At 44.9% G+C, this 26,449-nt stretch overlaps 1 protein-coding gene across 4 annotated transcripts in view; it reads right to left on the bottom strand.

Moving 5' to 3' along the window:
• Positions 1–246: 246 nt before the first annotated feature.
• The window catches only part of TIPIN (TIMELESS interacting protein), a 233,147-nt gene continuing 206,944 nt past the window's right edge, over positions 247–26,449 (bottom strand). For 2 of the 4 annotated variants that reach the window (XM_085644621.1, XM_085644623.1), the window contains 2 exons: positions 25,728–25,970; positions 247–2,002 (listed from right to left, as the gene is read on the bottom strand). In XM_085644621.1, the coding sequence (XP_085500747.1) occupies positions 1,089–2,002; positions 25,728–25,970 (1,157 nt within the window). In that variant the 3' untranslated portion in view covers positions 247–1,088. The remainder of the gene's footprint in view (positions 2,003–25,727; positions 25,971–26,449) is intronic. The other 2 variants (XM_085644622.1, XM_085644624.1) reach the window with 1 other exon arrangement.

Here is a 26,449-nt window from a genome sequence, read left to right as displayed (position 1 = left end):
CACACTCTCTCAAAAGATAGTATAACAGTTTTAGCATTCCAGGGATCTTTACTTGATAGTGTTAGGCACTCTAAAAGGTTGCGATTCTAAATAACACATCTTTCTTGTAACATTTTTCAGTGTCCCCCCACCTATTCCAAGTTAATGGCAAGCCTCAAGAACCGTGACCAGGTTTTAAATAAAAAAAAAAAAAAACTTTGCTCCTATTTTACATAGATTTTTGCCACTTACCGATCAAGAAATTACTTTTAGAATCTTCAAAACATTTTTATTTCTTGGTGCATCATACAAATAAGACATAAAATATATTCACAAGAAGTAATTTAAATACACTAGCAGTTATGTTCTCCATTTAAATTTTCGCCTATTTGTCATAAGGTTACAACGCTAAAATCTCTTAACAGCTGGAAAACCTTTGCACGTTTGTGTCGGCGTAAAGAAAAAGTACAAACTAGGTAGCACTTGTAGTGAGAATTTTGGATATTTGCCAAAACGCATACTTCGTTCCTTTATCTCTAAAATGCTAACGACTGAACACTTAGCAACAACCTGAAGTACAAGTCTCTGAAGAGTAGGGTGCACCCATTTTCGGTTAAGCGGTAAGAAACCGCCTCAACTGTCCAAATATTTCGCCATTTTGAGTTCTCTGTACCAAACATTTCCTTGCATGCTAGCAATACAATTGATCTATAAACTTAGTCAAAACTTTAAACCTCATACTGCAATTAGCAGTCGGTGTGAATTTTTCAGGTTGCGGACGTCCCAACTGCCAGTATGTGTGAATTTAACTTTGCAAAAGCAAAAAAAAAAACAACAAACCAACCAACCAAACTCTGGATCCCAGTCATCTTCACGAACGACGTTCTCCATACCATGGCTTCCCTAATTTTCACCTTTCACATAGGCTTTGCAAACATAGTTATGTAGTTTTTGATTCAGTTTAGAAACAACGTATTTGCCATTGTTGAATTGTGCGATTTACATAATGTATGAAGCCCACACAGCTTAGTTTCCTAAAAGACATTTTTTGTAAACGGGTTCCACCAAAGAGCCTCTCACACATATAGATGTTGATTCAATTAATGCATTTAATCAATTCCCAAAGGATTCTGTTGCGGTGTGTCTATGCTCACACTGATGGCTTCTTTTTCATGCATACCAGAGGCAGTGGAACTGGCAGCTTCCTCTACAAAAGCAGGATCAGTCACAAGGGCATCTTTCACAAAAGATCGATTGTTTGCGCGGTTATCAACAGCACTGTCCAATACAACTGAACCGAAATCAACGACACCTTTATGTAAAGCATCACCTGCAGCAGATACTGTGGAATAATCAGCAGAATTTACAACTGCGTCAGTATTATCTACTTTAATTATAGCACCAACACACGTAGTCCTGTCTTCAGCGAAATCAAAGTTTGGCTCAGATGTTCCTTTATCTAAAGCCTCCTGCTCTGTGGCAGCTTCAGAACCAACCTTTGCTGCAAATGTTTCATAATCACCAGCAACCTTATGCACAGGCTCCTCAAAGACATTTCCCACAGATGTGTCTTTATCAGACACAGCTGTGTCAACTGATATCTCTGCCACTGTCATTTCGGTAATGAAAGCAGTTGCACCTTCACCTTTATCAATATCTACCATTGTGTCAGCAGCATCTTCCATCGCAGATGTTTCAGCAGCAGCATCTTCAACCATAGCCGTTTCAGCAGCCTCTTTCCTACAAGCAATGGCAGGCACGTCTGCTACTATGCTAGCTGCAGCCACCTTATCTGTGGTAGCCTTTGTTGTATCGAGATTTGCAACCTCTAGAGCTATATAATTACTAGCATCATCCAATACAGATGCACTGGCGGCACCATCCATCACCGAGGCTTCTGTCTCGGCAGCAGTGGCCACCAAGACATCCACAAATTCGTCATCCATATCATCATAAAGCTCCTGTGCATCCTTAATTTTAACTTCTGCAACAGGTGGCGCAGCCAAAGGAGAAGGCAATAAATCTGCAAAACAAAATTATTGGTAGGGTATAAACTTTGGTGGAACCAGACAATTTATACAAGTGAAGGCATTTATTATAACTTGACAGCCCCTATCATGGTGGTGATTCAAGGCACCAATATCCTCAGAAAACTCTAGTTTAAATTGTGTTGGTTTTGTAAATATTTCTCTTTTCTTCCCAATGTAATGGGTTAGCACAGTTACAGATGACAATCCACTGTGACACACAACAGTCATATTTCCAGGCCATGAGATTTTGAAACTAAAATGCATATGTTCTCTGATATAGCAACATTTTCAACAATCCGTAGCAAAGCCAAGAGGTATCATTTTATTTTTTTAACCATAGCGTTCATATTTTCAAGCCCCTCAAAATCTGCAATCGGCACTTTCCTGATACTGTACCATAGATCTGCGGTTCTTAACCTTTTGACTTATATGCACCCCCACTGAATCATTACTAGAATCCGGGGACCCCCACTGAGTCATTATTGGAGGCTGGGGACCTCTGGCCTCAACAATTTCTATGATTTAACTCAAAATAATACACAAACATACAAACACAAATATATACCAAACAAACGTTCAAATATTGAAATATGTGTTACATTCGCCATCAAATATAGAAAAGAGTTTGATATTTCAATTTTGCATCTTTATGAATATATACTTTCAAAATGTTAATGTATTGATTTTAATATTATTTAGATTTACAATCCCTGATTAGGACCCGCGACCCCCAGGCTAAGATCCAGTGCTGTAGACCGTTACTTAAGATTAAGCCTGGGCAAAACACTACGCTACGCTCGCGTAGTTTGCGCAACTTCGCACTACGCGAATTGCACGTAGCACAGTGCAAACACGCGTAGCGTAGTGTTGCGTAGTGCAGCGGTCATTTTTTGCTTGCTCGCGGTCCTCAACGTCAAGTTGGCGACCGCGAGCAAGCAAAATGACATCCCGGCGAGACTTTCCTCGTTCGCGATCAGCAACATCAAGTTGGCGATCGCGAGCGTGGAAAATAAACCTACCTCCCGGCGAGATTCTCAACGCGAGGAGGTCATGTTTCTCATTGCGAGTGGTCGCGTATGCTCGCGACCGCTCGCGATGAGAAACTACCAGTCCGCGTTGAGAAAGCTGCTGCTCGAGTAAAAATCTACTCGAGCAGCAGAAAACTACAGCTCGCACTGTGCAAGATGCCGTTTTCAATGATTGCACAGTGCCGGTTGCTTGTCCGCACTGTGCAATCATTGAAAACAACATCTTGCACAGTGCGAACATGTTACTACGCAGCTCGCGTAGTGCGAAGTGCACTTTGCGTAGCTTCGCATAGTGCTACTTCGCGAACTACGCCCAGCCTTACTTAAGATCCTTCAAGTTCAACACAAGTGTTTTCTGTAGAACTTGGAACAACAAAAGCCATTTGTTACAATCCCATTCAGAGGGCAACGGGGCAAGCAAGAGTTACTGGGTCTAACCAAGGTGGTTGAGGCCATTTACCCCTGGTGTCCCTGGACCCACCCTACTATTGATCCCAATCAACTGGGTCAAGCACCTACACCTGCCTCTCAGCTAGTAGCATAGCATGTGCAGTCAAGGTTCCCTCGGAGGAAAGTGTAGATACAGATCAGTTAACATAATTCATAATCCAACGCGCACGCAGCACACACAATAAATCAATGTCCAGTCAAATACTTATTTTGTATAAAAGAAGTATTTTAATTCTAAAAATGCAAAGGTAAAAAGACATTCAATAAGCAGTAACACAGGCACCATTGAGGCGCCCTAGTAGTGAGCAGTCCACCCCCTCCCCAGGCTACTAAGTTCCCAGGTAACGTGTGTGGTGTTATTTCCCACCCACATGCGGCAACATTCAGGGAATGTATACTACTAGGTCCTGTTAATGGGGATTCCCCCTCTTGGACTCTGTCAATAAGGTGTAGTCACTGAGTCAAGTGGGGTTGCAAAAACCAAAGGCAGTATATCCCCCGGGGTCTAGTAGGCCCAGTTCTCACTTACCCGCTCTGGCAGTACGAACCATGGCAGCGGTGCAGTGCGGTCCTGGCCCAGATCGGCAAAGTCAGGCTGGGCGCATTCAGACGGCCAGCCTCTCTCCTGAGCTACGCTTACCAGCGTCCTGGCGATAGGAGTTGTTCCGGCTCCAGCCACAATCAGTAAGTATTTTTCTTCCTTGCTCGGGATGGGGGCAGTCTCCTGTCTCCAGCAGGCTCTAGAGGGTCTTTAACAGAGTCTTGTCTGTCCTCAGGCCTTCTGGGATACAAAGCCTCCCTTGTCTTGGTTGTAGCAGAATGTTTGGGCCAAAGGCAACAACCCAGACCACCAGCGTCAGAGCTTAGAGTAGCCCCTCCTGGCACATGGGGTCGCAGCAACTTCCTTCACACAGGCAACGGTTCGATCGCTGCGACACAGTTCCCTAGCACATGGCGGTCCCTCCAGGCATATGAGGTCACCAACTGCCACATCACTGTCCTTGGTGCAGGGCGGCCCCCTCCTGGCATATGGTGTCACCAAATTTCACAGAGTTGCAAATGTGCAAAGGCCCGATCGGTGCAGCACAGCGCCTCACACCTCGCTCAGGAGCTCCACAAGTCTGGGTTCCTCTCTGGATCTTGCTACCTCTAACATGGACCTCTCACTCACAAGCACACCGGGTCTTGACGAGCAGGCAGTTACTGGTGCTTCAGACACCAGTGCATGTGATCTTGGTTTCCCTTAGGTGCTGTCCCTTAACCCAGCAGGGAGACTAGCAGGCTAGGCCCCAATTCCTGGTCACAGGCAGAAATCCAGCAGTTTCCCTTTCACATGCAGCCCGACTGGTTGCTGGTTGCTCGGCAGATGAGCAAGTTTGGGGACTCAGACTCTCCTACTTATAGTTCCTTTTCAGACATAAAATGTGATTTAGGGTCTAGACCGTTGAAGTTTCATGTTGGGTTTTGCTTCTTTAAAATGGTCATCTCGCTCGTTTCTTCTTCCTCGTGAAAGATGTCTGTCACAGCAGGTAGGACTCCGAAGCTGAAAAACCCACAACAAGATGGTCTGTGCATCAGTTTAATCCTGGGTCCTCAGCCTGACCCTTCATGATTCTCATATCAGCCATTTATTCCTCTTCCTGAGATGTGTCCAGGCCCCTTTCCTTGTGATCTGTCAGTGAATCAAAGAGCCCTTTGAAATGCACAGGGAGAGCCTGGCTTCCCCTCCCTCAGTGTTTGTCCCACCCAGCTTACAGGAATGCAGCAATATACAATTCTGTCTGGGGGAAGATTCCTCTACTGCACACAGTCCATGTCTATTATTGTTGTGCCCATGTACCAAGCTACCACCAGCATATCAACATGCATCACACACCCTCAGTCTGCGCACGCTGTTCAATACAACAGTCTCTCTGTACTGCACCAGAGTGTGTCACTTTAAACACATCCTGCCAGCATACACACATTTACCATGGGCACACCGTCCCACACTGCTCTGTGCAGTGAATGTCTTGCACGCTCACATGCACTCAACACGTTTTTACTACTCACGCACTTCTACATCAGCCTGTTGAAGGCCAATGGTGAGATAAACACACAGCAGCAGAACTTTAAAAAAATTGAGTAAGGCCTACAGGGTAAAAAGGACCTGGTAACTACTACTGATGAGGACAGTATGGTGCTGCCACTGCACCTGTGCTGTTTAACAACTGGAGAAGGCAGTAGCCTTCCACCACTAAGAAGGTAACGCTTTGGCCGTCCCTCCTGGTCCAACATGACCGTAATCTGCGAGACAGGCCTATGTCATGCATGATATGTGTACGCCTAAGACAAAACAAATCCGTATTAGGGATTCAGACAACAATACAGTTGGGCACTCAGAGCAGGGGTACACGTCTTTATCATGCAGAGGATTTTTTCATACCAACACCATTATTAGAGCTCCCATTGGTTTAACTTCTTCCTTTTTCACAAAACGCCATCTTCGGATAGGCATGAAACATACACATTGCAGAGGTCGGACTAGGTTAAGTTTGGTAGAGTTGGGAAGGATACATATAGTTGGTCGGTATAGAAGGCTAGATTAAGTAAATTATGGTGGTACCTAAGGTACTGCAGCTATGGTAAGCAGATTTAATATTTGAGGTGTGCCAACTGTCATTTCTCTACAGTTTCCCTTTTCCAAACAAGTTTTTGCTAAATCAGCCTCTATTAGTCTGCAGTTTGAAGCCTTTGTACATGTCCTGAAGTTTATCTATTGATTGCACATAAATAGTTTCAAAACAGATGCCTAACAATTTGTCAAAAGTGTTCTCAAAGGACTTAATAAAGCCTAACATGCCAATATCCAGGGTTTCCTTCATAATCCCTTCTAAAAAACAGACAGATTAGCAAAGAACAAGTTATTTACCTTCCCATATGTTCTTTCTAGAGGATACTTCATCTAACCGCAGATTCCTCACCTCTGGAATATTCCCATGCACAAGACTGGATACGGAAGATTTAACACCATTACTTCTGCATGCTGGCAGGTGGCATTGCACGGCTCTGCACCAACTTCGTTCAGCACCAGAAGTGACGAACAAAGCTCCATATGAGTGCCATCCCTGTGTGCGGATGTTAGTTGCTCTCTTGACTCTGTCTGCACCCTCACTCACAGAATCCAACACTCAGCAGTACCAGTGAGCCGATTCATAGATTGGAATATTTTTAGATTGGAAAGGAGACCATTCCTCAGAACGGGAAGGAGGGAGGTTTGTGAACCTACGGTTAACTAGAGCACCCACCAAAAGGATTATGTTACTTTCCCTGTAAGTATCTGTTCTTGGCATGTAGAGCTGTAGATTTACATGCTTTGCATACTCATGCAATCTAGTGTTGGATCCTGATGTTTGCAAGTTGATTTTCTTCGAAGAAGTCTTTTCCAGTCACCAGGTAAGGTGACTCCTCCTTTCAGTGACTCCTCCTTTCAGTGATAATGTGCATGGGCAACGACTCCATTGTTAAATTGTTTTCCCGCAAGAGGGTGAGAATGGAGTAAGTAAGTGTAGTATAGAGATGTCCTTGCGTATGCATCGTGAATAATAATAACTGCAACAACCACAGGTGCCCGGGGAGAAGAGAGGGCGCATGTGAATCTACAGCTCTGCATGCCAAGAACAGATGCTTACAGGGTAAGTAACCTAATCCGTTCGTGGCATGTGTGCTGTAGATACACACGCTTTGCATAGACTGTATAGCAGTATTCTCCCAAAGAGATGGCTAACCAGTGGGTGTTGTGTGGAAAGAGGGATACCCCTAATTGTTAGTCCTAAATCAGGGTATTTAACATTGAGTGAAAAGAACAAAGATTTAGGAAACAGTAATTATGTCCTAATTCCAGCAAACATAGCCAGCATAACTCTTTAAAGCATGACTAATTATAAAGGCTATTTTTATAACAATTCTTTAATAGTTTTGAATGAAGAAAAAAGTTCATTTTTTCCTTTTACATATATACATGAAAATAATCACGGTTGTTTCATTGCTATATACAAAATGGTATTAAACCATGGATGGCATGAATAATCTCCGAAAAATAAACAATGTAGAAAAGACACAGTGTTAATAACAATGTTTACAATATTTTACACAATTTATCAAATGTGTCAATGATATGGCCTTAGGATATTTCCACAATCCTATGCGCGTTTCGGCATGTGCCTTCGTCAGGGGGCCATACAGGTTATTCACCAGTGCCTGTTTACTAATGGTATATCACAAGTCTAGTTGTTGAAGCGACGGAATCACTAGCAGGTTTAGCTTTAAATGGGCTCTGATTACATATGTGCTGGTCGTCACTTTTCAATAAGTTGTGTGGGCCACGTAGTATGCGTGCTCAGACGAACGCCCAGTGTAAGAGCAGTCAATTTGAGGTTGAATACTATGATTATCTCGATTGCAATCCAGGGTAGCCTCGATTGGAAAGGAGTAATAATTTAACCGTGTTCCGTTAGGGGAATGTATTTGAAAGTAGGAGAAACCCAAACGGAAATCTTGTCGTCCATATGTTTGCGAAGACCATTTCGACGGATAGTCACCTCGCGTGCTCCTCGGAACCCGGATGGGCGTTACTTTTTCTCTGGTTTATCATGCGCGTTACTTTTTCTCTGGACATGAGCTTATAGACGTGACTATGTCAACGCATGCTGTGCCTGCTCACCTTTACGTGAAAACCTGTTGAGTGTTAACTTTACCCCAGGGGGTTTAGAGCAAGCTGCGTGTACTTAACTTTATTTGTCTTGCTCTTTAATCTTTACATGCTACGCTTCGATTAAATCTTAAACTGTACGGACACACTATAAGCACGACTTGCTCAAACGGAGGATTGACACATTGGATACTTTTCGTGGATCTTGACTTCATTAGTTACACTGATTGGAACCTCTTTGAATGCATCTTGTACTTTCTTATTGCCTTGAAAAAGTCATTTGTACTCACCTGGTACAGACGAAACACGTGTTGGCTGTTATCCTTATTCAACATGTACATCCTGCATATAATATAAGGACTTTTGATATGATACATAGCATACTACTACTGGTCTGTGACAATTGTTCAGTGGGAACAACCTAGTTGATTACTTATGGGAGTGCTGCTCAAGCCAACTTTTTTTTATAACGTTTTAGTGTAGTGATAGCAATTAGAAAGGCAACTTCCTATGAAAGAAATTGTAATGAACAATTGTGTAAAGGTTCAAAAGGTGGACCCATAAACCTTGTGAAAACAATGTTAAGGTTCCAGACAGATGCAGGTGGTACCTTGGGTGGTATTATGTTATGTCATTTTAATTTATTACGCACTCAAATCACCCCATAAGCGGTATCTCGGCGTGGGACCAAGACGACGGGTAGCAGGCAGAAGAAAAGGCACTCTTAAAATAGGTAGGTCTTAAGCACTTTTCTAAAATGCAAGTGGTTTTCACAAGTGCGTAGGTGCAATGGCAGTTTATTTCAAAGATGAGGGGCAAGGAAGGAGAACGATCTGCAGCCTGACCTAGCCTTTCTGAACCTAGGGACTTTAAGTCAGGCCTTGTCACAGGATCTTAAAAGTCTGGGAGGGGTGTAAAGCAAACGTTTTGAGGCTAAATAGGAGGGTCCTTGTCCATGGAGGGCGTTGTGGGTTAAACAGCAGATCTTGAAAATAATTCTATTTCTCATCTGTAGCCAGTGCAGGGACTGAAGAAGAGGGGCAGTTGCCGTGCCAGGGGGTGGGGGAGGTGGGGATGCGATGTTACAAACAAGACGTGCGGCGATGTTCTGAATTACCTGAAGTTTAGAGAGCAGCTTCTCATTTATGGAGGCCAGAAGTGAATTGCTATAGTCCAGACGGCTGATCACCAGCGCCTGGACAAGTGTTTTTCTTGAGAAGAGTAAAGGAAAGACTCTTCTCAGCAACGCAGCATATGGAAGCAAGAACCTGTAATAGCGGAGGTTTGTTCCGTCAGAGAGGGATTGGTCCAGGCGAACTCCCAGGTTTTTTTTACCACAAATATGGGTACCGGGGCAAAACCCAGTTCTGATGGCTACCAGTCCGGCCTGTCCGAATAACAATTTCAGTTTTTGTGGGGTTAAGATGAAGTCTGTTTTTTGACATCCAGGTTGCCATGGCTTTCATCCCGGCGGAAAGGGATGCTTTTGATTTGGACAGACTGTTTTCAAAGGAGAAAAGAGGATGCGTGTCGTCAGCATACGAAACAATCCCAAAACCAAAATCTCTGACAATGTTAAAAAGAGTAGGGCTGAGACAGGAGCCCTGAGGGACACCATAGCCCAATGACATGGTTCTAGACTTATAAGGGCCCAAGATGACCATTTGGGTTCTGCTTAATAGGAAGTCAGCTAACCATTGCAGAGCCGTACCATGAATCCAGATCTCCTGTAATCTTTCAAGAAGTCGCTGGTGAGACACCATATCAAATGCTGCTGACAGATCTAGCATTGTGGGTACATTAGCATCAAGGGAGCATTATTTTAAGGCCTTCCATAAAGGCCTTAATTGTTGTAACTTTGAATAGTGATAAATGTTATCTGTTTTGAAGATATGCAGCTACTACTGCAAGGTGTAATCGAATGGATGTGTAGGATAAGCCACCTCTCTGTAGATGCAAAAGATAACAAATAATATTTTGTATAAATGCATCCAGTAGATAAATTGTGTTATTATAATATATCACAAACCTTTTCCACTTTGCTGCATAACATGCCCTAGTGGTGGGTCTTCTTGCTTTCCTAAGAACTGTCATATAATCTGGTGGTAGGCTTAAGTATCCAAACTCTATAACTTTAGGATGCCAAATCGGTCGGTTAAATCCCTTGGGATTTGGATGTCTGATTTCTCCATGGTTCTATGTGAGAAAGTTTGAAGTTATGTGAAGCTTCTGGTGTGGAACTATTGAGAGTCCTAATAGTGTGGTGAACCATGGTTGACAAGCCCAGTGGGGGCTACCAGAATCAGTGTGAGAGGTCTGCCTGAGTTTCCAAACCAGAAATGGAAGGAGAGGGAGAGGAGGAAAAGAGTAAGCAAATATCCCTGACCAGTTGACCAGCCTTTGGATATAGGGTGTGGGAACCTGGAGGCAAAGTCTGGGCATTTTGAGTTCTCTGCTGCGGCAAAGAGGTCTAATTGTGGAAATCCCCATTTTTGGAAGTACAGAAGGAGAACTTGTGGGTGAAGTTCCCTTTCCTGTACTTGTTGCCTTATTCGGCTGAGGAGGTTGGCAAAGATATTGTCTGTTCCTGGAAGGAGTTCTGCCAGGAGTTGGATTTTGTGATGAATTGCCCAACGCCAAATGGGCTGACAGCTGTAGAGTGTACTCCACCCCCTGCCCCCATTTTTGTCCATGGTACAGTGTTGTCATATTGTGTGTCTGGACTAGGACAACTTTCCCTAGCTGAACTGTTTGCAGTTCTAGGTAGTTGATGTGATGGTTCTATTGGGAGGAATCGCAAATACCCTGAACTGTTAAATGTAAATGTGCCCCCGCACCCTGTGAGAGATACATCTGTTGTGAGCACGACTTGTGGAATAGGGTTGATAAAGGGCCGCCTTTTTGATAAATTTTGTGTGTTCAACCACTGCAGAGAGCGATGAGAGCGGCTGTCTACCAACACTAGATCTGTTAGCTGACCCTGTGATTGATTCCACCGACGTGCTAAGCATTCTTGTAGAGGACGCATGTTTAGTCTTGCATAAGGCACTATGGCAATGCATGATGCCAGCATCCCCAGTATCTGCATGAAAATTCTGACTTGTAGATAGTGGTTGTTTTGAAACTGGAGTAACAATAAAATTGTGAAATCCAGGCTGCATTGGGATATGCTAGAGCCATTTGAGTGTTTAGAATGGCTCCTACATATGGTTGTATTTGAGTAGGTTGTAAATGAGATTTTTGTGCATAGACCGTAAATCCCAACTGAAGTAGAAGGGTTATGGTGGTTTGTGTGTGATGCACACATTTGGGATGTGTTTTGGGTTTTATAAGCCAATCGTTGGGTATGGAAAGACAAGGATTTGCTGTCTTCATAGATGTGTTGCAACTGCTGCAAGGCATTTGGTGAACACTCTGGGTGCAGTTATTACTATGAATGGAGGTATTTTGAATTGATAATGATTTTTTCCTATGACAATTCTGAGATATTTGCGATGTGCTGGGTGAATGGGTATATGAAAGTATGCACCCTTTAAGTCTAGTGTTGACATAAAGTCGCCTTGCTGTAAAAGCAGTGTGACCATATGGAAGTGTTCTGATAATATGTATAGTTTTAATGGCCTGAGATCCAAGATTGGCCTTAATGAACCTTGCTTGTGAGCTCCAGGCAATAACCATGTTGGATAATGTCCAACACCCATTTACCTGATGTTATTGATTGCCAAATGGGAAGAAACTGTTGTAATCTTCCCCCTATAGGTAATGAATGATCGGGGAAGTGATAGCAAGTAACTGCTTGTTAGTGTATGGAGAGGTGCGTGGTGGTGTACCTCCACCTTTACAGTTGTTACCCCTATATCCACCCTTCTAGAATCCTATAGAGGGGGAAGATTGTGTTTTGTATGAAGATGTGCTGGCATCTGTGGTGTTAGTCTTGAAGCCCGCTCTGTAAAAGGAGCAACGAAAGGAACCTCTAGTAGAAGGAGATCCTTTTTCATCTTTTCAATCGATTGGTCTATTTGAGGCCCAGTGAGGTGTACCTTATCAAAAGGTGCATTAAGAATAGTTTGTTGACCTTCTGGTTTGAAACCAGAAATTCTGAGCCATGCATGTCTCCTAAATAGAATGCTGGTATTGACTATCTCGTCCCAGTGTGCCCTATGATACCTAGCCAATAGGTCTTGTGTATTGGCTATGCGCCAATGGCTGGCTGATTGAGCAGCTACTCTTTTCCCAGGGGTATCTATTAGTTTTGATTCTTTATCAGGTGGTGGTGCCTCCCCTGAAGTTTGTGAATTATCCCTTTTATGGGCGCTAGAGACTACTAAAGAATCCAAAGGCAACTGGCCCTTAATAAAAACTGGGTCAGATGGTGGGGGTTTATATTTGTGTCCACCCTAAGTGTTAGGATACATGCTTTAACTGGATCCTTAAAAATATCGTCAGCATACCTCATCATACCCTTTACCATTTGGCAAAGATTGTGATGTTCTATGTATGTTTCCTGAGGTTTCAAATAGGAAAACCTTTTCCAGGGCTTCTTTATGTAAAGTAACCCCATGGTAAGTGGCTGCCCTAGCAATTAACTCCTGATATGCAGTATTATCATCAGGAGGGGAAGGTTTAGCTGGATACAGATACAGGTGGGTCTATATTGTAGTGGCTGATCATATGTGTCATCATCTACTATATCAGGATTTGCATTAGGAGAGCCTGTTAGTGTGATGTGTAAAGGGTCTGAAGCTGGTATAACAGGTACTGGTGAAGAAGGTGGAGGGGTTTGAGGAATGTTAATAGGACTAGAGCCATGTCCTTTTTCTTCTCGAGAGGAATTTTATATTCAGAGTCTATTTTCCTTTTGGAAGATGGTATTACTGTCTTAGTTGTAATGTGCCCAGTATCAGGATTTATATGAATTTCCTTTTGTTTTGGATACAGCTTTTGTTTCATTGTTTCTAAAATAGGCTCCAATGGCTTTAAAGAAGAGTTTTGAGTTTCGGCGCCGACATTTTCAGTGCCGAGCTGGATTTGTCCTTTTTATCTTTGGAGGCCGCAAGTTTCAGAATCAAAGGGGTATCATCTCGGCTCAAACCCAAGCCGGAAGGTTTGAGTTGCCGTTTCGGTGCTGAACCGGAAAGTGGGGCACTGGAATCAGAGCCTCATTGCCTACCATGGCCTGGTGGCAGCCCAATAGCCTTTTGTTTGGTTGGAACAGGTTTGGGAAAAGGGGCTTTGTTACTCAGGGCACCCTGTCCAGCTGGAACGTTGTGGGAGTCGATCTCCAACTCAGAATCGGAGTCCTGGAAGGAGAAGGCTTCCTCCTCTTCCGCTGCTGATGCTTCCATCTCTTCTTGCTCGATATCTCCTGCGAAGATATCATGGGTGTCAATTGATGCTCTGTCACTGCATGTCTCTTCGTCGAGCCAGACGGTCCTGCAGAGTTGTTTTGTATTGGAACGACCGACAAGTGTCACAGTCTTCCTCTTTATGCTCTGGGGAGAGACAGAGGCTACAGACCTTATAAAGGTCAGTGAATGGGTATTTGGAATGGCACCGAGGACAGAATTGAAATGGCGTCCCTTCCTTCGGCAGAAGACTCGATGATGGATCCTAGAGTGGAAGTAGATAGAGGAAAACAAGCTAGGCCCGAATGCCGTGGTTAGAGTTCCCAATTGGATAATTAAAGTTTTCTGAATTTTTTCGACACGCAGAAGGTGGAAAAAGTGATCAAAACATAATACGGACGAGGGTAAGTGAATTGCGCATCAAAGGGATCCTGACTGACTGTTTCAAATCCGAGCACTGCAATACACGTCTGAACCTGATGGCAGAAAGAAAACAATCTCACAATGGAGTTGATGCCCATGCACATTATCACCGAAAGGAGGAGTCACCTTACCTCGTGACTGGCAAAAAAAGACTTCCTCGAAGAAAAACCACTTGCAAACATCCGGACGCAACACTAGATGGCAGGATTATGCAAAGCGTGTGTATCTACAGCAAACATGCCTCGAATAAAGCATTACTCAAGGTAAGTAACTTGTTCTTCTGCGGGATACTTCTAAGTGCATATTCTTCTTCAAAAAAGATACAAAGCAGCACCCACTCCCTCCCCCGCACACCTTCCACAGTCCGCCAAGGGGACAGATGTGTGGAATGGCTCTGTTCAAAAAGTATTGCAGTGAGCAAAATTTAATTGCTGGCAGACCTGCCAGAGGGCTGCTTCTTGGCCAGTGTGACAAGCAAATCTTGATGCAGAGAACTATCCACTCTGACAAAGTCCTTTCCTGCGCTGCCTTTTCTTTCTTTGCCACAGAGAACCCCACAAAGAGATGATCATCCACCAGACATCTTTGGTGCAACTGATGTAGAAACTCAAAGCTCTCTTCCTTTTTTGAGGTGTGAGGCAAGGCAAGGATGGATGGGCGAGTTATAGATTATCCAACATGAAAGGTTGTAACAACTTTAGGCAAAATGGCCACCTTGGTCCACAGTACCACTTTTGAAAAAAGTTGGTATTTATAGTTGGCTATGTAGAGAGAGCTTGGAGTTTGTTAATGCGACGATCCATGGTCACCGTGACCAGGCACAGTCTTCAAAGTCAGGAGACGCAAAGGACAGCTGTGCGTAGGATCAATTGGTGTGCACATTAGGAAAGTGAGAACCACATTAAGATTCCACAGTGACATCACAATGGGTTTTGGGGGAAATATATGGGACAAAAATTTCAAAAATCTGCAAGTTCCTGCTAGGCTACAGTTAAAACAAGCAACATGACATGACAGTTTGGCCTTCAAAGGATCGTATTGCAGGTACCCCACCAGACTACAAATGTGTCCCAGTGCCAGGTGTAAACCGTCTTTGAAGAGAGACACCTGGCAGCCAGGATGGCACCACAATAACGGGAAGATTGAATGCCGATAACTGTCACCGCTCAATCTCCACGCACGAAGGGCCAGATTGTGCAGGTGTGGGTACAGAACCTTGTCTAGCTGCTGCGACAAGAGGCCTTCCTGACTGGAAGATAGATGCTCATGCCCAGAGGTTCCGGGTACTACACTCTACTTGCCCACCTGGAGCCACTAGGAAAACTTGAGCTCGGTCATTCCTGATCTTCCTTAGAACCCGGTTGTAGGAGAGGTAGCAGTGGAAAAATGTCCAGGAGTCCCGTGTTCCACTCTATCTGGAATACGTCTCTGAGTGAGCGCCTTAGTGGAAAATCCAGTGCACAAATGATTTGACATTGTGCCTTTTCTGTGGTGGCTAAAAGGTCTAACCAGGGTTCTCCCCATTGCCAGAAGATGCGTGTGCCACATCAGTGATATGCCAGTCACCGTGACCTGAGCTCGTCCGCCCTGGCGTTCAAAGATCCAGCAGGTAGTTTATGACCATGGAAATGCCCTGTAGCTCCAACCAACTCTTGAGATGAAGCGCCTCCTGGCACAGGACCCAACTTTGCCACACTTGCTGCAGTACCATATGGGAGTGGTGTTGTCGGAGAGGACCTGAACCAGCCTCCCTTTGATAGACGGTAGGAAGGCCTTCAGCGCCAGACAAACATCCCGCAACTCCAAACAAGTTCATGTGGAGATGGGTCAGAGTCCTCTGATCTCCATCTCTCCCAAGTCACCACAGTCAGTTCTGGGTGGGGAAGGGAGAGGGAGTTTGCCGCCAGTCCAACTGCGGTTGAGCCACCACTGCATGTCTTTTTCCGTCTCTTTAGGAACCTAGATAGAATCACATAGGTTCCACTGATGCTGGGCCCAAATTCAACTACCAGGATGCCAAGAGGCACAGAAGGCTCGGAACCACTCTCACCAAGACTAGGACAGGGGCTGAAATATCAGGAACATAGCCCAAATGTCCTGATCTCATTGTGGTGGACAGAAGGCCATAAATTTCACCGTATTTAGGATGGCTCAAATGAAGGGGAGCCTCTGTGAAGGAACTAGGGGCGACTTCAGCACACTGATCATGAACCCAAACAATGTCAGGAGGTTCACCTGTGTCTGGAGGAGGTGCATGACTGCCTGTGGGGAGTAGATCTTCAACAGCCAGTCATTGAGTTAGGGGAAAACTGGTATTCTAGACCTCAAAAGATATGCTGTGACTGCTTTCGTGAACACTTGAAGGGCACCACTGAGGCTGAAGGGGAGTATGGCAAATTGAAAATGTTTCAGACCCATCTTGAATGGAAAGTAGTGTCTGTGGGACTGCATGACGGGTACATGAAAGCAAGCATCTTGCAGGGTCAAAGCCACTATTCAGTCACCTGGTTCCAGGACAGGCAGAACCTGGGCCAGTGTGAGCATCTTGAAATTGTCCTTCTGCATGAAGGCATTCAGAGGGCAAAGATCTAAAATGAAATGAAGGCCTCCATCCTTGTTTGGTACAATGGAATAACATTTTATAAAAAGCATTCCAACACTGAATTGGTCTTCTCGCCAAATAAGCGAGAACCACAAATGTCATGTCAATTAAGGAGGCTTGCAGATCTCCAGGAAAACATGTGGATCGCATCCAAGCATACCATCAAAGCACAACGTTAGGTCCAACTGCTCTGCCCAAGCAGCCACTAGTGTCCAGTCCATAGCTGATAATGTACTTAGTGGCATCCCAACCATCCTAGATGGTTGGTTTGAGACTGGTCCAAAATTCCTCAAGGAATTGCATGCAACATCCCACCAATCGTGTCCTATAAAGCATGGCAATATTACCCAAGCAAACCGATGGCACTGACTAACCGGAACGCTAGGATGGCCAAAGAAAACATTTGCTTTCCAAAGGTCTTAATGGGCTTTGACTTTCTGTCAGGAGAAGTCGTGGGGGAACAAACTGGAGTTTACTTTACTGGTGGAAATTTTAACCAGCAAACTTTTTTCGTATAGGTTGCTTTGTCAAAAAAATCTGTGTCACCTGGGACAGGCTGGTGAAATGTGGCAACTTGCCTGTTTGTCGGAGGCCAGGAATAAACATTTTAGTCCAGGCCTTATTAAATGGGAGTAAAGGCTCCAATGAAGGTCTTCCGGGTGGTAAAACCTTTTTGAGAACATTGGTTTGGACTTCCATAGTAGGCAAATACAAGTCTAAAACCTTGGCCATGCGTCTCATCATCAAAGTAAAGGAGGTACTCTCTTCCGAGGGTAGTCCGGGGGAAGAACAAAACACAACCTAGTGTCCAACCACTGTCACCCTGTAAATCCAGATATAAATTCAGTAGCAGCCGGCTCACTAAAGAGGTGGGGGTGCTGCAATCCCTGGGCTGCTCTCATGTGAGAGCAGTGCGCGGAGTGGTCTGAGCAGGCGGGAAAGACACCCTGCTCAGACCAGGGAGTCTGTGGGTTTTTCCCTAGCCTGGCTGCTCATTGAAGCCGGGATGGAGAAACCAAAGAGTGCATGTGTGTTTTGGGCAACCCGAGACAGCCGGCCAAACACATATGCGCACTTAAGAAGTGCACATAGCACTCCCCCCTCCCCATTCCCCGCCCACGCAAACTGGCTCAGAGCCAGTAAATGAAAAATAAAACAATGACATTGTTTTATTTTTCATTTACTAGCACTGAGCCAGGCAGTGAGGTGATGCTCCTCTGCAATTGCATAGGAGCCGCCCCTGTATAAATTGACATCCTCATGATGTTGGGGAAAATACTGTCCCTCATCAACACCAAAGGACGGTTGGCTCTAGTAAAAGTCCGAACCGAAAAGTTGTTGGAGTACTGTAGTACAACTAGTAGATAGAGGCACGCTTCTGTCGGAATCAGAAAGAACGGAGGCCTGATGGGGGTCAGTATAGTGTTGAGATGTGACCTCGGTCAAGGAGGAGATGTATTAGAGAAGACGATCGGAATAAAGTCATTTTCTGTTGACAGCTTCGTCCGTGCCAACATTGATGTCGCAGGGACTGGTATGGATCTTCGTGCCAGATCAGGCAGTTGGCTCTGGAGTGGAACATGATGGGGGTTCTGGATGCACAGATGACACCAAGGGCAGATTGGAGGCCTCTGTTGATCCTTGGTGTCCAGAGGAGCGCCAAAGGGAGCTGAAAAATGTGCTTAAAATTCACAATTTGCCCTCCATAAAGGCTTTTAATTGTTGTGATATCGTTGACAGACCAGGAAACTTGGGGTGCACTGAGATCAGTTGCAGAATCAAGTCTTTGGCGGGAGATTGAGAGTGAAACCATGGGCACCCCAATGTCATTGCAACTTCTCAGGTTCAGAGTGGTGGCACTGGGACAAATCCAGCTTGATGTTTTTGTGATTCCGCTTTGATTTACCAGAAAGGGTGACCTTGTGACAACCTGTCACAGGAACAGGTCCTCACCCTTGATTTCGAGTGGAAGCAGTACTTCTGAGACTTCTTTCGGTGTTCACGGACGAACAAAAGTTACTTACCTGTAATCTGTGGTTCTCCAGTATTGGTATCTTTCATAGATTCACATTCCTGAATTATTCCCTGACGTCGGAGTGGGAGCCCCACGGTATATAAAAATAGCAATATTTATGCATATAGAAACTATATCATGGGTAACTTAGAACCAGGAAATAAAGTAACCAGAAATCAAAAGGAAAAAATCCTCCACTTTCATGACTCGTCCAAGTCATTATATATGGTCCAAACCACAGCCAATCAGGCGACAGCACCACCCAGAATGTTCTCCACAGATGCTCAGGCTCTCAGATTTTCTAGCACAAGTGTGCTCCATAGTGAACAGAGCAGAGAAGAGCCTCTGAGGGGAGGTGGGCAGGTTGCATGTGAATCTATGAAAGATACCAATACTGGAGAACCACAGATTACAGGTAAGTAACTTTTGTTCTTCTCTAGTATTGGGGTATCTTTCATAGATGTATATATATCTATCAACAATCATAGAATATCTGTATGTCAGAAAATAGCAAGAGGAGGAGGGAAGAACAGAGGCTCACCTTACTTAAAAAGATTACGGAGAACCGCCTGTCCCACAGACGTGTCGGCATCGCTGGCAGCTCCCAAACAGTTGTGCTTGGTAAAGGTGTGCCTGCTGGACCATGTAGCAGCTCTGCAGATTTGATGAACAGGCACACCAGCAAAGAGAACGGTAGAGGAAGAGATTACTCTAGTAGAATGTGCTCTCAGAGTTGTCTGTAAAGGTCTGCCTGCATGCTGATGACAGAAACAAATTGCAGCAGAAATCCAACGAGCAATGGACTGTTTGGATATTGGGTATCCTGTACGCATCCTTCCATAAGCTATAAATAGCCAATCAGATTTCCGTATTGAAGATGTCCTCTGTAAATAGAATTTGAAACACCTCTTGACATCAAGAGTATGTAAAGCCCTTTCCGCAGGTGATTGAGGATTAGGAAAGAAAGTTTTTAAAATGATCGGTTCGTTGAGATGGAAGTCTGAAGGTACTTTAGGCATAAAAGTGGGGTTAGTGCGTAGCACTACCGAATCTCTGGTGAATTGAAGGTAAGGCGGTTTTATAGTGAAGGCTTGAATGTCACTGACACGCCTATCAGATGTGACGGCTAATAGTAGAGAGACTTTCTATGAGAGAAATTTTAAATCTGCCTTATGAATAGGTTCAAAAGGATGGCGCATGAGTTGTGAGAGCACAACGTTCAGATGCCAGGATGGAGGTGGACGGCGAATGGGAGGAAACATGCGAAACAATCCCTTGAAGAACTGCTGAATGATCCTAGAAGAGTCCAGAGAGTTGGAACCATCCTGCTGGAATCTGGAGATAGCCGCTAAAAATACGTTAAGGGTAGAATGCGAAAGGCCTGATCTTGCCAAATGCAAGAAGAAAGGCAAAATTTGTTCCGGCTTTGCATGAATTGTATGAACGTTGGCGTCATGGCACCAAAGGCAAAATAGTTTCCATTTAAGCCTGTATGTCTTGATTGTGGAGGGCGCTCTAGCCATGGCCAAGACTTCTCTACAGTCCGAAGGAATATCTAAGTGAGCAAATTCAAATGGCTCAGGCGCCAGGTCGCTAAGTGCAGGGATGCAGGATCCGGGTGGCAGATCTGATTGTTCTGAATGTATAGAAGGTTCAGTTTTGGTCGCAACTGAATGGGATCACATTCGGAGAGAAGGAGGAGTTCGGTGAACCAGAACTGGCGAGGCCACCTGGGAGCTATGAGTATTAGGCGACATGGCTCCTTCTTCATTTTCCGGAGAACCCTGGGAACCAACGTTATCGGTGGAAAAGCGTAGGCATAAATCCGCGACCAGTTCATCAAAAAAGCATTCCAACACTATCCCTTGTGGGGAAGCCAACTTGCGAAGAATGGGCATTTGCGGTTCAGACTGGTTGCGAACAAATCCAGATCGGGTTGACCCCACTCCTGAAAAATACGATTCAAGGCTGGTTGATGGAGCTCCCACTCGTGATTGGAAGTTGTCGATCGGCTGAGGGAATCCGCGAGAACGTTGGAAACTCCCGGGACATGGATTGCTGGCAGACTTATCCGATGTTTGATCGCCCAATCCCAAATCTCCTGGGCTTGCTGAGACAATAGTGCGGATCTTGTCCCTCCTTGTTTGTTCAAGTAGAGCATACTTGTTGTGTTGTCCGTCCGGATCAACACTGATGCTCCGAGAATGATGGTGCGAAAAGATTTTAGAGCTAGGAAGATCGCCAGCAAATCCAAGAGGTTGATATGCCAAGTTCGTTGCTGAGCATTCCATCTTCCGCTTACCGTCAGTCCTTGCAGGTGTGCTTCCCATCTTCTAGGGATGCGTCCGTGGTGATGATGAAGCTTGGAGCTTCTATTAGGAATGAGCAGCCTGCTGCTACATTTTTCTTGTAAGTCCACCATCGTAGAGCAAAGCAAAGGTAAAAACCTGGCTATTCAACTGACACATTTAGCTGTAGAAGCCTGATGCCCAGGCGCCTAGAGATCCCCTTGGGGATGATTCGTGCGCCATATAAAGAAAAATAATAATAATAATAATAATAATAATAATAAAGAGCGTCTCTTATTTGAGGAGTAATGTGGATGAGATCGTCGAAGGATCCTGAAACTTGTAGCCACTGTTTGTTGAGTTCCTCTTGCAGAGGTCTCATTCTGAGACGGCAGTTGGGGACCAGAGGAATGCAGGATGAAAGCATCCCCAGTAGTGACTTGAACTGCCAGACTGAAACGCACTCTTTTGATCTCAGTAGCAGGGCCAGTTTGCAAAGTTTCATTTGCCTTTTGTTTGAGACAAAAAGCAAATGAAATGTTCGCAAAGCGTCTATGGTGGCTCCCAAGAACATTCTGTTTTGTGATGGGACGAGGTGAGACTTGTCGAAATTGATGGAGAGGCCCAGAGATTGGAAAAGAGATAGACATCTCTGTGTATGGACGTTTGTGATGTTGAAAGAATTCGCCTTGATACGGCAGTCGTCCAAATAAGGAAAAAATTGAATTCCCTCCAGCTGAAGGTGTGCAGCCACCGGTGCTAAGACCTTGGTAAAGACCCGGGGTGCGGAACGTAGTCCGAAAGGAAAGGACTTTGAACTGAAAGTCCCTGCCAGCCACTCTGAACCTCAAGAACTTTCTGTGTCTGGGTAGAATTGGTACATGAAAATAAACTTCTAGGAGGTCGTGGGTGGTCACATGACTCCCTGCAGTGAGAAGTTGAAGGATCTCTTGCAGAGTTAGCATCCAGAAGGATAATTTTTTGAGATATTTGTTGAGGGAGCGAATATCTAGAATGGGACGCCATTCTCCCGATTTCTTCTTTTCAGAAAAAAATCTGAAATAAAAGCTGGTTCCTCTTTGCAATCGAGAGACTAATTCGATCGCTCCTTTTCGCAGCATCAAATTTATTTGGGCAAAAGGCTCTGAGAGGTGAGCTGGAGGTGGTCCTTTGGGAGGGGAATTCGGAGGAAGTTTTTACAAATTCTAGAACGTGGCCTCTGGCTACAATGTCCAAGACCCATTTGTCTGTTGTTATCTTCGACCAGTTTGAGTAGTAACGGGATATTCTTCCTCCAACTTGTAATGGGGCAAGCGGTAGAGCAGGTGGCAGTTATCACTGCTTTTTGGACGTATCACGTCCGTGGTAGGTAGACTTCCTTATATTTTGCGAGTAGGAGGCAGATGGTTGCTGTCTGACCGATTGTTGGCGCTGGAAAGAGTAACGTTGGTTACTTTGATAGGACTGATAGTGTCTTTGCTGATTATATGCTCCTCGATTAGAAAAGGATCCGCGGCCTCTTGCACCCCGAAAGGACGGTTTACGAAACTGAAGCGCTCCGAGAGATCTTGCTGTCTCGGTATCCTTTTTAATGGCCTGTAGGGCCTCGTCAACATGCTGCCCAAAAAGAGACTCCCCATCAAAAGGCATATCAATTATTTTAGCCTGAACCTCCTGGCGAAATGATGTTGATTTTAACCAGCCCTGCCTCCGCAGGACTGCGGCACCTGCCAGTTGTCGAAAACCTGTAGATGCAACATCCACCGATGAATCAATCTCAGCCGAGATTCTTTCCCCTTCCTGCAGGATCTTAAGCGCCTCTGACTTGGAGGGCTCAGGCAACATGTCGATGTAGGGAGAAATATCCGATCACATTTGCCTATCATACCGTCCTAAGATAGCTAGTGAGTTAGCTGCACGAACTGTCATCGCTGTCATAGTGGACACCTTCTTCCCAATAGCGTCCAGATATCTACCATCCTGATCCAGAGGAGCGGACAGCGGAGAGGAGGGATTCCGCGCTTGTCGTTGAGCTGCTTGGGCGATAACTGAATCTGCCTTTGGTTGGCCTATCAAGCATGCAGGCGAATTGTCCGGCGCCTTGTATTTTTTATCAAGGCGGGGCAGGACCGCAGGAACAGAAGCCGGAGCCTTCATAACTTTTAATCCTTCTTGCCAAATGAAATCAATAATGGGAATAGACTGTACTTGCTTTCTTGGTTGATCTTTAAAATCATAAAGGAAACAATCATCCTTCTTTGTTTCCATAGGAAGTAGAAAACGCTGTGTAGCCCTCTCCATAAGAAGGTGAAAACCTCCAATGTCAACAGGAGGAGAATCGACAGGAGCAGGAGTTGAAGGCGACGGGGTTTGAATTTGGTAATCATCCCATTCCGTGAGGAGTGATCTGTCATCCAATTCTCCTTCCTCTCTATCGTCATCAGAGGTGTGAGCATCCTGAGAGTGATGCGAAGGTACAGGAGAATGTGGCCTGGGTGACCTCAAAGCTGACAAAGATTGAGGCACAGGTGTGGGCGGTATAAAAGAAGCCGATTCAGATGGAGGGAAACGGCGATAGTAATCGTCCAACATGTACTGCAGATTGTTTAACAGAGCCAAAGGCATTTGGGCCGTAGGAACTGGATCTGGAACCGTCTCCGGACAAAATTCGTCATCTTGATCCACATCTTGGTACTTAATGAGGAGTTCTGAAGGGCTCCTGGCGGTACAAAACCTATCTCACTCATCTGACTCTTCATCATCCCCTTCAGAATCCAGTAGTTGTTCAGGTAACCTAAGAGGAACCTTAGCAGGAAAGATTGTAATTGGAGAGAGCACCTCCAATGAAGATCCACGTCTTTGTAGTAAAGAAGACGTCGCTGTCGACGGAGGCAATTGCATAAAAGGTGTCGTAGACGGTGTAGAAGATACAGCAGGCGTAGACGAAGACCAAACCTGAAGATAGTGGTAACGCCGACGAGGCAACCGTCGACGAAGTAGTCGTCGACAAGGCGAGGCGGGCGTCGATAGAGTCATCGTCGACGAAATGGACTTCGACGACGAGACGGACTTAGTCGACGAGGCAGTTGACGACTACACTCTTTTAATCTTCGTCGTCGGAGCGTCGACGGTAGATTTAAACTCTTTCGTCGACGGAACTGGTCTGACGGCGACAGATACCAGCGTCGACGGCGAAGACACCGACGACGACATCATCTGTGGCTTCGGTGACGAGAAAGTTGCAGTTGCCGTCGACGTAGCGGCGATGGAAGGCTTCGTCGACGAAGGCGTCATCGTCGAGCTCGTCGACGAGGAACCCCGTTTCTGAGGTAAATCCTTGTCAGAAACCTGCTTTGAAGATTGAGACTTCGCAATCTTTCTCGGGGACGTAGAAGGCATAGTTTTACTCTTAGAAGGTGGAAGAGCCTTTTTTGAAGTAGAAGGCAACTCAGCACTCTTAGAGGTATGCTGTTGCTTCGACCCCTTAGCCCCAGGAGAAGATAAATCTGTGTCAGCACTCCTCTTTCTGGAGGACGCAGTCTGGACTGAGGCAACACTCCCAACTTCAGATAAGGGATTGTCCTGATCTTTAATCTTCTGTAGTCACAGAAGTAGACGCCCCTCTCTGTCCCTCAGAGTCTTTTGTGGGAAAGTTCTGCAGATCTTGCAGTCTCTCACCTGGTGGTCAGTATACAAGTAGTAAATGCATTTCTTGTGGAGATCTTCTGAAAACAGCTGGAGCTTCCCACAAGATTCACAAGAACGAAAGTGAGATTTCTTTGAAGAAGACATCCTCACAGGAAAATTTCCAAAGAAAAAATTAGAAGAACTGAGCAGAGCTCAGGGAGACTCCCTACACACGACATGCGGTAGAAAGTCTGAGAGCCTGAGCCTCTGAGGAGAACATTCTGGGTGGTGTTGTCGCCTGATTGGCTGCAGTTTGGACCATATATAATGACTTGGACGAGTCATGAAAGTGGAGGATTTTTTCCTTTTGATTTCTGGCTACTTTACTTCCTGGTTCTAGGTTACCCATGATATGGTTTCTATATGCATATATATTGCAATTTTTATGTACCGTGGGGCTCCCACTCTGACGACGAGGAATGAATCAGGCATGTGAATCTATGAAAGATACCCCAATACTGGAGAATTACAGCTTCGCTTCATGGTCCCAGATTGCATTTGGGTTCATGAGGGCATACTCATCGCAGGAACAGGGCTTGGAGCCATCTGCAAAACCCGGACACTAGAGACAGACCTCCTGGAGATCTGTCACAGACACCTGTTTGTGACCGTCTCTAAAAAGGCCTACACCCCAGAGTTCTAGGAGAGGTTATAGTGCCCTTGCACACTGTAAACTTGAATTTTGGAGAAATAATTAGTCAAAATTTGGACTCACTTACAAAAGTGTGGGGGAGAAAAGGAACTGACGTTTGTGTGCATGGGTGGTGCTGATATGCAGTTCCATTCATCACTTCCAGGGCGGAATGAAGTCGGCGCGGTAACGCATGATGCTACCTACTGGTGCACAGGAATAATGCTTTCCAATCTTCTGGATCCAGTCGGATGCCTGGATATATTTCAAAAGTGAGAAATCTGCGTTTAGAAACAGTATCCATCAGAACTTTTCACTTCAGCAGATTTCGAGAACTGCTATTAAAAATATAAAAGTGCACTATACGGGGAAACTGCAAAGGTGGACGGTACCTGGAGGCAAGGAGTGAAGACAGAACAGTTTTCAAACTGTCATGGTACATTCGATTTTTTAACTGAAATAGGCACAACAAAATTGTACAGAAAGTAGGATCTACCCCAGGTGTAAGTGGTAATAAAAATGTTTCAGCATAACTATAAGCAGAAATGAAAAATAACTGCTACCTTGCGTCTGGCTGCTTTTCTGAATCTTTGCCATTCTCCTTTCCAGAGCTAGTTGCTTGTTTCTTTCGATTCGTAGTCGCAGCTCCTCACTCAGTGAAGGACTGGATTGAGAAGATGGCGGGGAGTTCACTTTCACACTCAAATGTCCTGGAAAAGGCTCAATGCCTTTAGAGGACAAGTGCATGTCAAATTCATCAGAAGGCATATTTACTCCATTACTCTGCGCTTCTAATTGTACTCCTGAAATTAAAAATAACAAGCTCTGCATTACAATAATCTTCATAGATAGGCACAGTGTGAACTATGTAGAGCAAAAACTCTTGAGAAACTCCCTCTGCAATGACAAGTTCACAGTACATTGCCCACTAAAGAAGAGTTGATACAAGTATGTAAATGTTTGGGGACAAGTGTAGAGTGAACCTAGCTACAAAGCAATGGAGTCCTGTCCAACAGAAGGTGTAAAACATCTGGTAGAAGAAACAGAAGAAGGAAGAGGCAAAGCAAGGTAAATTACGGAGAGCACCATTTGAAGGAGGGTGAGGACAGAGGTGGAAAGCCCATAAGTAGTTTGACTTTTGGATTACAAATAAAAATAACAATTTAACCAACAAGAATTAACTTTCAAGTCACTTTGAAATCAAGAAAACGTGCATCATCAGATCATAAAAAAACACCACCTGTACTTCCATATCCTCTACTATCATGTGATTACCTCACCA

This window comes from Triturus cristatus, chromosome 3_1, assembly GCF_964204655.1.
Source record: "Triturus cristatus chromosome 3_1, aTriCri1.1, whole genome shotgun sequence".
NCBI classification, from domain to species: Eukaryota; Metazoa; Chordata; class Amphibia; order Caudata; family Salamandridae; genus Triturus; species Triturus cristatus.
Note: the sequence above shows the minus strand (reverse complement) of the source record. Positions and strands in the feature narration are given on the sequence as shown.